The sequence below is a fragment of the Cydia amplana genome, chromosome 19 (genome assembly GCF_948474715.1).
Source record: "Cydia amplana chromosome 19, ilCydAmpl1.1, whole genome shotgun sequence".
Taxonomy (NCBI): domain Eukaryota; kingdom Metazoa; phylum Arthropoda; class Insecta; order Lepidoptera; family Tortricidae; genus Cydia; species Cydia amplana.
Window position 1 is genome coordinate 2,081,363 of NC_086087.1, and position 13,026 is coordinate 2,094,388.

At 42.2% G+C, this 13,026-nt stretch overlaps 2 protein-coding genes across 2 annotated transcripts; both read left to right on the forward strand.

Annotated features, from left to right (window-relative positions):
* The first annotated feature begins 79 nt into the window (after positions 1–79).
* Positions 80–6,928, forward strand: LOC134657229 (leucine-rich repeat-containing protein 47-like). Its single transcript, XM_063512799.1, has 6 exons — positions 80–773; positions 1,375–1,806; positions 2,591–2,750; positions 3,320–3,422; positions 4,447–4,599; positions 6,803–6,928. Exons 1-6 carry the CDS (start codon positions 152–154, stop codon positions 6,911–6,913), a joined length of 1,581 nt encoding a protein of 526 aa, XP_063368869.1. The 5' UTR covers positions 80–151; the 3' UTR covers positions 6,914–6,928.
* A 1,987-nt stretch (positions 6,929–8,915) lies between these two features.
* LOC134657218 (DNA repair and recombination protein RAD54-like) lies at positions 8,916–11,327 on the forward strand. Its single transcript, XM_063512783.1, has one exon. It carries the CDS (start codon positions 8,999–9,001, stop codon positions 11,285–11,287), a length of 2,289 nt encoding a protein of 762 aa, XP_063368853.1. The 5' UTR covers positions 8,916–8,998; the 3' UTR covers positions 11,288–11,327.
* The last annotated feature ends 1,699 nt before the right edge of the window (positions 11,328–13,026 follow it).

Consider the following 13,026-nt stretch of genomic DNA (forward strand, 5'->3'; position numbering starts at 1 on the left):
TTTCAAGTGTAGCAACACTACTTCTCATTTGTCATCTTCACAGTCTTTTCATGTCATTTTCAGTTTGTTAACAAGAAAGACGTGGTGTGTTTAAATCAAAATTTCATATAAAATTTCTAAAAAACATCTTCTTTAGCGATCAATATACAAAATGGGAGTTTGGCCAGAGGTAACAACTGTAAAAAATGAAAACAGACATGAAATCAAGCTGTCTGGCGCGTCAATATCAAAACGAATATCCGAGGAAGGTTTAGACAACAATTTGTTCCAATTAACCAATTTAAACCTGCTAAATATTAGTGATACGAGCCTCACAATTATTCCCGATGATATAAATAGGTTAGTGAACCTACAATCGCTGTTATTATTCGGAAATAAACTGCAAGACTTTAACGAAAATATAACCTCTCTGCCGAAGTTAAAGGTGCTCGATTTGTCCAGAAACGAGATTAAAAGTATCCCAGACAGTCTGAATAAGATGAAAGAATTGACAAGCATCAATTTCAGTTCGAACCAAATCGAAGCTATGCCGAAATTCGTCGATTTTCCCAACTTAATTATAGTTGACGTGTCTAATAACAAATTAACCGAGTTTATAGACCTGGAAGGAGCTCATTTGCCACATTTAACGGATCTCAAGCTCAATGGCAACGCTATTGAGGCAATTCCAAGCTATTTACCTCAAAGTTTGCCATCGCTGAAGAACTATGATATGGGTGATAATAAAATCAAAGCTGTACCGGGGGAACTTGCCAGTCTACAAAAACTAAAAGGTAAACATATTTATTTATAACTTAAGGCATTGACATATATATCTAGGGACTGGCTTTACGGGCAATAATAATGAGGCATGACGTGGGCCAGTACAGCGGTGTGAAATCGCTACAACCCGATTGGTTGATGAGTTCGCATCACGCGCCCGATTGGTTGACGAGTTCGCATTACGCGCGCTATTGGTCGCAACTAGTGGTGTTAGACTGCACGATTGGCTGGAATTTGTGAGTAGCACCGCTGAACTAGTACCATTTTTAGTGCCCCATTAGCTCGTCCTTAGATGTATACGTCAATGACTTAAGGTCTGATCAGGATGCAAAAATTTCAAAAAACTGCAACATTGTGAAATTGTAGTAGTAAATTACATAAATATTGCACAACATTAGATTTAATGTCATGCTAAATATACTGCTGACTTAGTATCTTAAGAGACATGAAATTTTTCATACACTAGTTGTGGTACTCTACCTTTAGCCCCCTCCACATTTGAGCGCGAATCACACATAGTCTGGAGGGGGCTTAACATATGTAAATATGCTGCTTTCAGTCTTCCAAAAAATATATTATTTTTATTTACTAAAATTGCATCATATTTTCCAGAACTAAACCTCAAAGGCAACAAGCTCGCTGACAAGCGTCTCATGAAACTAGTCGACCAGTGCCGCACCAAGCAAGTCCTAGACTACGTCAGGGAACACTGCCCGAGGAGCGATTCTCAAGCGCAGGCAAAAGGAAAAGGGAAAAAGGCCCCCAAAAAACAAGAAGACACACCTATCGAAGAAGCTGTCTGTGATCTATGTCATTCAATGAAGATTCTATATGTCGAAGATAATATCCCTAACGTAGAAATCATAGAGTCTCAAGTTAGCGCTGTCCGTCCGTTCATAGTGTGTTGTATTGTTAATGATTTGAACTTTACCGAGGCGTCTTTTAAGAAGTTCATTCAGATGCAGACGAAACTACACGACACGGTGTGCGAGAAGAGGAACGTTGCTACTATAGCCACACATGACTTGAAGAAAATTGCACCAGGTGAGTTAGTTTACAAATAAATGTATAAATTATAGTTTTCATGAACTTAATTTCGCTTTGTTGAAGAATATCTGGGAGACCAGCTTTGCTCGGATAACATATAATAGAAACTCAAAAATGCGCGTTTTCCCAGGAATAAGACTATCTGGATCGATTTTTCGCCCCCAATAACCCCCATACAGCAAATTTCATCAAAATTGTTAGAACCGTTTCCGAGATTCCCCAAATATGCTGCTTTAAGATATCTTCTTTTGACAGGTTTGTTTTGAAATAACATTTGGTTACAAAACTGGTTCTTTCCTGTATTTTGACTTACTAGAGAATATGGTAAGAGTCTAGAATGAGAAGTTGTGAACAAAATACACTATTTAAAATAAAAAACAACGGGTTGCACTCAGGGAGTGCCGGCAGAAGTGAAAACTCAATCACTATTGCAAAATGTCTGCAGCACTATGTATAATTGAGGTTAACGCCTTCTAGCGTTATTTCGTCGCATTACTTGAAACCCCTAACCACATCACTGTTAGTACTCGAGTTAGAGCGAAACTCACTAGATGGCATTTAAATCAATAAAGTCAATAAAGAAAAACTCAATGACATTGAAGTAACAGTTTTTCGACCAGGTCACGTGACCGTAAGACGGACGGACGGGATCTCTTTAACATTTTTTCTCCACCTCAAAAAGTGCACAGCGCCGCTAAAGAAGTTTTCACTTCAAAAATCTGCCACCCACTCCAATCAAATTGTCATATTAGTAATTTACACACCTAATTATTCCTCACAGGAAACCTAACCTACACAGCGAAGCCCCCGAACGTCCTGAAGCTGGTGCCGCTCGGACGCTCCAAGCCTTTCACCGGTGACCAGTTGTTCCAGCAGCTTGTGGCGGAGGCCGACGCTCTCAGGAAGGAGAAGAAAAGAAATGTTTACTCCGGGATACATAAGTAAGGAAGTTTAGCTACAATGATCAGCTTCTGAAGCCAACTCCTAGGGGTTGAAATTTGCCAAAAAAACTAATATAAATAAATACATAAATAAAACCGGTCTGACCTAGTGGGTAGTGACCCTGCCTGTGAAGCCGCGGTCCTGGGTTCGAATCCCAGTAAGGGCATTTATTTGTGCGATGAGCACAGATATTTGTTCCTGAGTCATGGTTGTTTTCTATGTATTTAAGTATTTGTATATTATATATATCGTTGTCTAAGTACCCACAACACAAGCCTAGAGCTTACCGTGGGGCTTAGTCAATTTGTGTAAAATGTCCTCTAATATTTATTTATTTATTATTATTTAAAATAAATATTATAGGACATTTTTACACAGATTGACTTAGTCCCACAGTAAGCTCAAGAAGGCTTGTGTTGTGGGTACTCAGACAACGATAAACAGACAGACGGACAGGGAAGCGACTTTCGTTTTATACTATGTAGTGATACAAATAGGTACATAATTACATAGAAAACACCCAAGACTCAGGAACAAATTTACTAAAGAAGTTTACTTTCTATTCAAGGTATTTATACCTACTGGAAGGCAAGCCGAAGTACCCGTGCCTGCAGGACTCCAAGGGGCAGGTCATCAGCTTCCCGCCCATCACCAACTCGGAGGTCACCAAGGTAACAATATGGCCAAGTCAAATGCACTCTAAATGGGGCATTATCTATGAAAAGGGACATTATTGTCTATGGCGCTTACGCCGCACAGCGTCGCGCGGCATTGTATTTATATCGGAGCATCGTTAATAATGGCGTAAGCGCCATCGACAATAAGGTCCCTTTTCATAGATAACGTCACAAATGTCCGCAAAGTAAAGTTGTTCAGTCTGACCTAGCCTCCTAAACCCCAAGGTCCTAACCTATAGTACCTATTGAGTTCGGTGAAATTGAAATCATATTCAATTGGAATAGAGTTGCTTTTGCTTTATTTCGTTTAGTTTTGGGTTCAAATTTCAGTGGCAAATTTTAGTATTTTGATTTGTATGCCTGGGCCTCGGAAGGCTAGACTAACTCGTGTATGAGATTATGGCAAGATAATAATTAAAACAAAATTGCCCAGTATATAGTAGTACGAAATTGAGTTAGAAATTCCGGTATTGGATATTTTTAATTTCGTATTATAAAAAAACTAGCTTTTGCCCGCGACTTCGTCTGCGTGGAGTTACTAATTTGAGTAGCTTATTTTTACACAATCTGCTTTTTAACGATTCCCCATACAAACTTATACCCTAGGACTAGGTTCAGCGGCTTAAGCAGAAGAGGTAACAGACAGACAGACACCCTTTCGCATTTATAATATTAGTATGGATATGTAATTATGTCAAAAACTAAGAAACTGTATAAGGGGCTTCTATATTTTTGTTCTATGATTACCCCCACTAGGGGTCCCTTTGTTTCCCATAAAGTTTTAAGTCATAATCTCATTTTTAAGTCATAATGTTTGTCATATTATCATTAGTCCTAAAACTGAAACCTTTAACTTCAGGATTTTCGTAAGGAGGTTCGCAATCCTGAATAATGACGAGTTTTTGAACCAAATAAATAATGACTAAAGAAAATGCGGTCAAACAATACATTATGACTTAAAACTTTTTGGGAAAGAATAGAGCCCCTCCCACTAACTATAGTAAACTTACTCCCCCAGATGTCTCACGAGAGCACAAGCATGTTCGTAGAGGTGACTTCCCACGCGTCCCTCGGCGCCTGCAAGACTGTCCTCGACAAGTTCCTGCTGGAAACGCTGCTGCTGGGGCAGGCTGGTCAGGACCAGGGCTACCACGCGTTGAACGTGCAGCAGGTACAGTAGTCAAGTCCTGCAAGACCTGGAACACCTAGAGGGCTGCTGGGGCAGGCTGGTCAGGACCAGGGCTACCACGCGTTGAACGTGCAGCAGGTACAGTAGTCAAGTCCTGCAATAACTGGAACACCTGGAGGGCTGCTGGAGACGCTGCTGCTGGGGCGGGGTGGTCAGGACCAGGGCTACCACGCGTTGAACGTGCAGCAGGTACAGTAGTCAAGACCTGGAACACCTGGAGGGCTGCTGGGGCGGGGTGGTCAGGACCAGGGCTACCACGCGTTGAACGTGCAGCAGGTACAGTAGTCAAGTCCTGCAAGACCTGGAACACCTAGAGGGCTGCTGGGGCAGGCTGGTCAGGACCAGGGCTACCACGCGTTGAACGTGCAGCAGGTACAGTAGTCAAGTCCTGCAATAACTGGAACACCTGGAGGGCTGCTGGAGACGCTGCTGCTGGGGCGGGGTGGTCAGGACCAGGGCTACCACGCGTTGAACGTGCAGCAGGTACAGTAGTCAAGACCTGGAACACCTGGAGGGCTGCTGGGGCGGGGTGGTCAGGACCAGGGCTACCACGCGTTGAACGTGCAGCAGGTACAGTAGTCAAGTCCTGCAAGACCTGGAACACCTAGAGGGCTGCTGGGGCAGGCTGGTCAGGACCAGGGCTACCACGCGTTGAACGTGCAGCAGGTACAGTAGTCAAGTCCTGCAATAACTGGAACACCTGGAGGGCTGCTGGAGACGCTGCTGCTGGGGCGGGGTGGTCAGGACCAGGGCTACCACGCGTTGAACGTGCAGCAGGTACAGTAGTCAAGACCTGGAACACCTGGAGGGCTGCTGGGGCGGGGTGGTCAGGACCAGGGCTACCACGCGTTGAACGTGCAGCAGGTACAGTAGTCAAGTCCTGCAAGACCTGGAACACCTAGAGGGCTGCTGGGGCAGGCTGGTCAGGACCAGGGCTACCACGCGTTGAACGTGCAGCAGGTACAGTAGTCAAGTCCTGCAATAACTGGAACACCTGGAGGGCTGCTGGAGACGCTGCTGCTGGGGCGGGGTGGTCAGGACCAGGGCTACCACGCGTTGAACGTGCAGCAGGTACAGTAGTCAAGACCTGGAACACCTGGAGGGCTGCTGGAGACGCTGCTGCTGGGGCGGGGTGGTCAGGACCAGGGCTACCACGCGTTGAACGTGCAGCAGGTACAGTAGTCAAGTTCTGCAAGACCTGGAACACCTGGAGAGCTGTTGGGGCGGGGTGGTCAGGACCAGGGCTACCACGCGTTGAACGTGCAGCAGGTACAGTAGTCAAGTTCTGCAAGACCTGGATGGCTGCCGGATACAGCGGTTCAGGGGTACCACTCGCTTATGGTGCAGCTGGTAGAGTATGCTATAGGCAGACTGAGTTCTGCAATACCTGGAGGGCTGCTGGGTTCCTCGAATGAGGGGTAAACTCGCTAAATGTGAAGCTGGTGTTATAGTATGCTGTAGGTAGGTTGAGTTCTGCAACACCTGGAACATCTGGAGTACTACTTGCATGTTCGTGGAGGTGACCTTGCGTCCTTCGGCGCCTACAAGACTGTCCGCGATAAGTTCCTGCTGGGGCAGGGTGGTCAGGACCAGGGCTACCACACGTTGAACGTGCAGCAGGTACAGTAGTCAAGTACTGCAAGACCTGGAACACCTGGAGAGCTGCTGGATGCAGCTGTTCAGGGGTAATACTCGCTCAACGTGCCTTATCCCCCCACTTTATCTCAGAAACTACTGGGTCTAACATTTTGAAAAAAAAATACACAAAATAGACCTATAGATGACAGGAAAACCTATTAGAGTTAGACCACGAAAAGTCTGCAGCGATTTTAATAGCCTACGCAGTGCAAGTGTTATTTTAAACGTCAAACTTCTATGAAATTGTATGACGTAAAATAACACTTGCACTGCGTGGGCTATCAAAATCGCTGCAGACTTTTCTTGGTCTAACTCTAGAAATGTGCAGTCAAGCGTGAGTCGGCCTTAATGTACGGAACCCTTGAAACGCGAGTCCGACTCGCACTTGGCCGGTTTTTGGTAGGCATTTGCATTTTTATCATCTAATTTTAAGTAATTCCATATTTGCTGGTGATTATTACTGTTCTTTTGCCGTGGCTCTTTAACCTAACAGTTTGCCAGCTTCTTATAAAATACAAACGAAATAATTAAGAAAAATAATTTCCAGGTGAAGATAGTGGACACAGAAGGCAACCTGAAGAGCGTGTACCCGTCGCGAACGGACTGCGTTTACGAGGACGCGGCTAACGTCAAAGTGTTCCGGCTGCCGAAGAAATAAGCTGTGGCAACACCATAGATTGCTTTGTTCTTATTTTTTTTAATTGAAAGTTTAAAAAAAAGTGATTTGTGTTTTTATTAAATGGGGGTCTGAATGTCGCTTACAAATCTTCTTTCGTAATCGAAGCTCTGGTAGGGTTTTCATTATCAGAATATTGTACAGTCGCCGTCAGATATATCGGAGCGGCCAAGGCGTTCACAAATATCTGAACACGCCTCTATTTTCAAGGCGTTAGAGTGCGTGTTCTGATATTTTTGAGCACCGCGGCTGCTCCGATATATTTGATGGCGACTGTACAACAAAATCGGTTACAGTATGATAAGAAATTAACTTGTTTGTATCTTGACTAAATTTTGACAGGATTTTGTTGTAAAATGATTACATCTAATTTTCTAATTCTGATTTAAAAAGCGGATGAGTGAGTCCTTTTATGAATGGTAAATGATTCCATTCCACACAGTATTTTGTCTTTAGTTTTTTATATAGTCGGTTTAACAAGTTTGTCAGTAGCAAATGGCGCGAAATTAAAATTTTCTATGTGACGATTCCCGTCAATTTTTTTTTAATTTACCGCTCTTTTCTACTAACGGAAATGGCTTGACCTACTATAGTAGCAAATTGCAGAGTTTAGTGTGCCCAATTTTTTTTTTTCTTATTTTTCATTTCACCACAGATGGTGATTTATGTTACATTTTTTATTTTTTCATTTGTTTTTTAAGTTATTTACTTATTTTGTTTTTGATTGTCCTCAACAAACTTGTGTTTGGTATTTATCCATGTCCAATATAATGCTGGTCAACCAAATCTTGTCAGTAAAAAAAGGCGCGAAATTCATATTTTCTATGGGACGATATCCCTTCGCGCCTACATTTTTCAAATTTGCCGCCTTTTTCTACTGTCAAGATCTGGTTGACCAAGTATAGGTGAAACAACTGATAAAATGTCATGATCATAGTGTACAGATAGATTGTTACTCCTGAATCTTCCCAGTAATTTTTGATAAAACCTACGCTAAATTATACCAGACATATTACTGTTATCAATTGAAATTAACAAGTGTGTTAGCTTTAAGGTTGTTTCTTAAAATTCACTGTGATTAAACCACCAATTTGTCGATGTGAAACATCAAATAGGTACCTACCTAATGTTATGAAAAAGTGTCAACGCTTGTTTTTCTAATAAATATTTTTTCATTGTATCTACGTTTTGATTCATTCATTCATTCTTGGAACCCTAATCATCCCTAATCTAATTATAACTCATGCGAAAAAATTTTCATAGGTTCTTCTACTTTTATTTCATGGCGGTCTGGCCAAACAAATTGGCACAAATTTGCCAGTTTCATAGGTTCATTGGGTTCAAAATCCGAGCTTGGCGACCATTGCCCCCTTAGAGGATATAATCAAACGGAGACGCCATGTCTGTAATTTTCTGTACAAAACAGTCTGCCGATTTTTGCGGGGGAGGGGAAAGTCAAATGTATACGTAACGTAAAAATAGCCATGTCAGATAAACGTCAGTCCATACATTGTGTATGACCGTTGGCCGCCTATTTTCGACAGAGGGGAAAGCCTGTTAATGGCTACTCCGTTTAGTTGTATCCTCCAAGATTGCCCCCCACTGCCTTGCTTAAATGCCGTAACACACTACCGCACCACGACCTTGGTGCGCCTGACTCATAAGTGAGAGCGAGAAAGAGATATTCGTTTCTTGCTCCCACTTATAAACGCGGCGCACCAAGGTCGCGGTACGGTAGTGTGTTATGGCTATAAAACTCTGATTCTTCGCGACTGTTTGAGCTGAGGGGCTACCGCGAATCACGTACGACGTGTTGCATCTCGCACTTGTAATTTCGTATGTAAGTGTGACAGGGAGGCAACACGTCGAACGTGGTTCGCGGTAGGCCTTCTGAAACATTTTTTCACACTGATAGTGACAGTTATGACATTACTTTGAAAGACTACAGCAACACTGTCAGTTAAATGTCAAACAAGTCTTGATCTTGATTTGTTTCCCTCAAAAATAGTTTGTTTTCAAGATTTTACCTTTTATTACGCTATGGTGAACTGAAAAAAGTGTTCCAAAATGCGGCGCAGTCTGGCGCCGAGCCAACTCGGCTCCGGGGACAGTGTTTTCAAAAGCCCTCTACTAAATTCGTCCACACGCAAGAAGCGAGAATGCACAAAGAAGGTCGCACCTCGAACCCTCACTCAATCCATGTCTACATCGGACCACGAGAACTTAATCAAGGAGATATTGAGCAAGCCGTTCAAAGTGCCCATTCCGAACTACGTTTCGTCGTATTGCAGCAAAAGTTTGGGGTTAAAACGGACACAAGTCAGACGAGCTTTACACGACCCTGATGAGCCGAATGCCTTGGTCCTGTATCGCCCACCACATATACCTGAACATGAAAAGATGAAAATGAACCCGAAAGACATTAGAGTTGCTGTTGTGGTCGATCCCGTGCTAGGAAATATACTAAGACCGCATCAGAGAGAAGGAGTTAAATTCATGTATGACTGCGTGACTGGTGAGCAGATAGAAGACGCCTTTGGCTGTATTATGGCTGACGAAATGGGTCTCGGGAAGACTCTGCAGTGCATAACTTTACTATGGACATTATTAAGACAGGGCCCGGATTGTAAACCAACCATTTGTAAGGCAATCATCGTGTGCCCGAGTAGTTTGGTGAAGAACTGGTACAATGAGATACAGAAATGGCTTGCGTCAAGGATTAATGCTTTAGCTATGGACGGAGGTTCTAAAGCAGACATAACATTGAAGTTACAGCAATTTATGAACACATACTCTGCTACTAGGGTCGCTACGCCAGTGTTGATAATCTCCTATGAGACATTCAGGATATACTCAAATATACTGCACTCATCCGAGGTCGGCTTGGTTCTCTGTGACGAAGGCCATAGATTAAAGAACAGTGAGAATCAGACATACCAAGCATTGATGGGTTTAAAAGCTAAGAGAAGAATTTTGATCTCAGGCACACCTATCCAAAACGACTTGACCGAATACTTCAGTTTAGTACACTTTGTCAATGAAGGGATTCTTGGAACAGCACAGGAGTTTAAGAAGAAATACGAAAACGCAATTTTAAGAGGCCAGGATGCGTTAGCAACAGAGCTAGAGAGAGAAAAGGCGCAGGAATGCCTTGCTACTCTAACTGGAATAGTCAACAAATGTATGATCCGAAGAACAAGCAGCCTGCTCACAAAATACTTGCCGGTCAAGTTTGAACAGGTCATTTGCGTGAAAATGACGCCACTTCAGACTCAAATCTACAAGAACTTCATCAATTCTGACGCAATTCGGAATAAATTCTCCGGCAACGGAGATAAGAATACTCTTAGTGCCTTATCGAGCATCACCTCGCTGAAAAAGCTCTGCAATCATCCTGATCTAATTCATGACAAGATCCTAGAAAGATCAGAAGGCTTTGAAAAGGCGAAAGACTTACTGCCAAGCAACTATGACAGTAAAGATGTGAAGCCCGAATACTCAGGAAAACTCATGATTCTTGATTGCATCCTAGCTAATCTGAAAACAAATACAGATGACAAGATAGTCCTTGTTTCAAACTACACACAAACTTTAGATCTGTTTGAAAAGCTTTGCCGTAAACGATGCTACCAATACGTAAGACTAGATGGCTCTATGACGATCAAAAAACGAGCTAAAGTTGTAGAGAGCTTCAACAATAAGGAATCTAAGGAATGGATCTTCATGTTAAGTTCGAAAGCGGGAGGATGCGGATTGAATCTCATCGGAGCAAACCGTTTGATCATGTTCGATCCTGATTGGAACCCGGCAAACGACGACCAAGCCATGGCTCGGGTGTGGCGCGACGGACAGAAGAAACCTTGCTACATCTACCGACTCCTAGCCACAGGGACAATAGAAGAGAAGATATTCCAACGTCAAGCCCACAAAAAAGCCTTAAGCGACACGGTTGTAGATCAAAATGAGGAATCTCTAAGGCATTTCACTTCAGAAGACTTGAAAGACCTGTTTAGACTGGAAGAGAATACTTTGTCTGACACGCACAGCAAGTTTAAATGCCGAAGATGTGTAAATAACATACAAGTTACGTTACCTCCGGAGAATTCTGATTGTACATCAGACTTATCCAACTGGTATCACTGCGCCGACAAGAAGAACTTAGCAGATCTCGTCCTCAAGCAATGCTGGGATCTTGCAAAGTGTATTTCCTTCGTTTTCCATCACCGCTCAGCTAAGACTGAAGCGCAGAATGAGATAGCGGATAAGGAAAATGTACAGGAAACGAAGAGAAGGAAGATTGAGATAGATGAAGATTATTCGGAGCCTGATGACAGTGCTGATGAAGACTATGCTTAGTTTAAATCATGTGTTATTTTATTCGTTTCCTCAGACACTTTTTTGACTGTCATATTGGCAAATATGTTTTGCCTGGACGCCTGGATGTGCATCAGAATTTCAGTGACTTTTTTAGTTGAAGAGTTTAGAGTTTTGTTTTTTTTTTTAAGATAGAAGAAGAAATTATGTTATCATTTAAATATTGAAGAACTCGTTGCGCTTGCAAGTTCTGCTAAAAACTTTGGTACAATCGCCATCAGATATATCGGAGCGGCCAAGGTGCTCACAAATATCTGAACTGAACACGCCACTATTGTCAAGGCGTTAGAGTGCGTGTTCAGATATTGCGAACACCTTGGCAGCTCCGATATATTTGAAGGCGACTGTACCTTTCAAAAATGACTAGGCTTATAAGGGAGTTTTCCAGTTTATTTTTTTATAACCGCACCTAAATGAGAGATTATTGTTTTCTATGACAAATTACTTGAAATGTAAATAATTCTGTTTCAAGTTAACTATTATGAGATTTATGAGGAGTGATTATATTTTCCAAATGTCTAATTTTGCATTTGATTTTACTATTTAAGCCTTGTGACTGCAACTCAAAATATGCCCCATAGTTCTTAAGAGCTATGGGACATATTTTTGAGCATGAGTGCATCCATATTTTTACACTTGACTGTACCTATTTTTTATAAGTTTGGTAACATAATTCACCTTGAATCAAAATAATATACCTAAGTCTCGAATGTATGATATTAATCATCGATAAATAATTAATTATCCCAGATAATGCAAGCATTATCTATATCAATAACTATGATTATTACTTAATATCTTAAATTAATTAATATATCAAAGAAAATAAGTATGTAAGTACCTACTGTTCAAACCACAATGCATGCAATGGTGGCAAACAAGGAAACAAACGTACCTCTGTATACATATACCTATAAGTACTTGAACGGTAGAAATACGGAAAGCGAACTTCGATTTTCTCGATAGATTTTTGGAATGGGGTTGGCAACTGTCAAAGGTTTGCATAGATGGCGCTGTGCCGTGACGGCCGTGACGACAGCTTGCCCCTTTTTCTATGAGATATGGCTTAAAGTGGCCAAAAATGTGGGAGGTCGTGCCGCTACCGCATTGGCTTCGACAGTTACCAAACCCTTTGTCTAAACAGCAATGCATAAATCGTCTGCAATACACGCAAAGGCCTGTGATGATGGTTTTTAAAGGGCTGGCATCCGGGGCATTAAAAAAACAAAATTTGATACAATTCTAGAAAGCGGTTTAGACTCTCGCGCGAGCCACGAGACGAGCCGCGAGCCGCGCCACGAGACGCGAGTGTAAGCGGTGGGCTCGCGGCTCGTCTCGTGGCTCGTAAGCTCGTCGAGCTAATATAATTTAAACACTAACGGCACGGCATAAGGTTTATAACCGAATGACAAGCCGAACGCGAGTGTAAGCGGTGGACTCTGTTAAAATACACTGTTAAAATCTTTCGGGTTCCTTTCCTCGTGAGCACCGTGAATATTATTGATGGAAATTTAATGCAAAATTATAGACATTCAAGAGCGGCTATCTCAAAAACTAAACGAGATACCTATCGAAAAACTCGTCTGTATAAAACTTGTAGCAAATTTAATCAGCTTTCATTTTGTATAATGATCATGTCACAACGACGCATAGTTTCTAAGATATTATAAGCGAAAAACCGAAAAATGGACCCTTCAAATCAGGGATGTAACGGATGTGGT

Coding starts and splice junctions, on each gene's coding strand:
- LOC134657218 (XM_063512783.1), top strand. CDS start 8,999: ATGCGGCGCAGTCTGGCGCCGAGCCAACTCGGCTCCGGGGACAGTGTT.
- LOC134657229 (XM_063512799.1), top strand. CDS start 152: ATGGGAGTTTGGCCAGAGGTAACAACTGTAAAAAATGAAAACAGACAT. Junction 1,807..2,590: donor CTTGAAGAAAATTGCACCAG/GTGAGTTAGTTT, acceptor TATTCCTCACAG/GAAACCTAACCTACACAGCG. Junction 4,600..6,802: donor ACGCGTTGAACGTGCAGCAG/GTACAGTAGTCA, acceptor AATAATTTCCAG/GTGAAGATAGTGGACACAGA.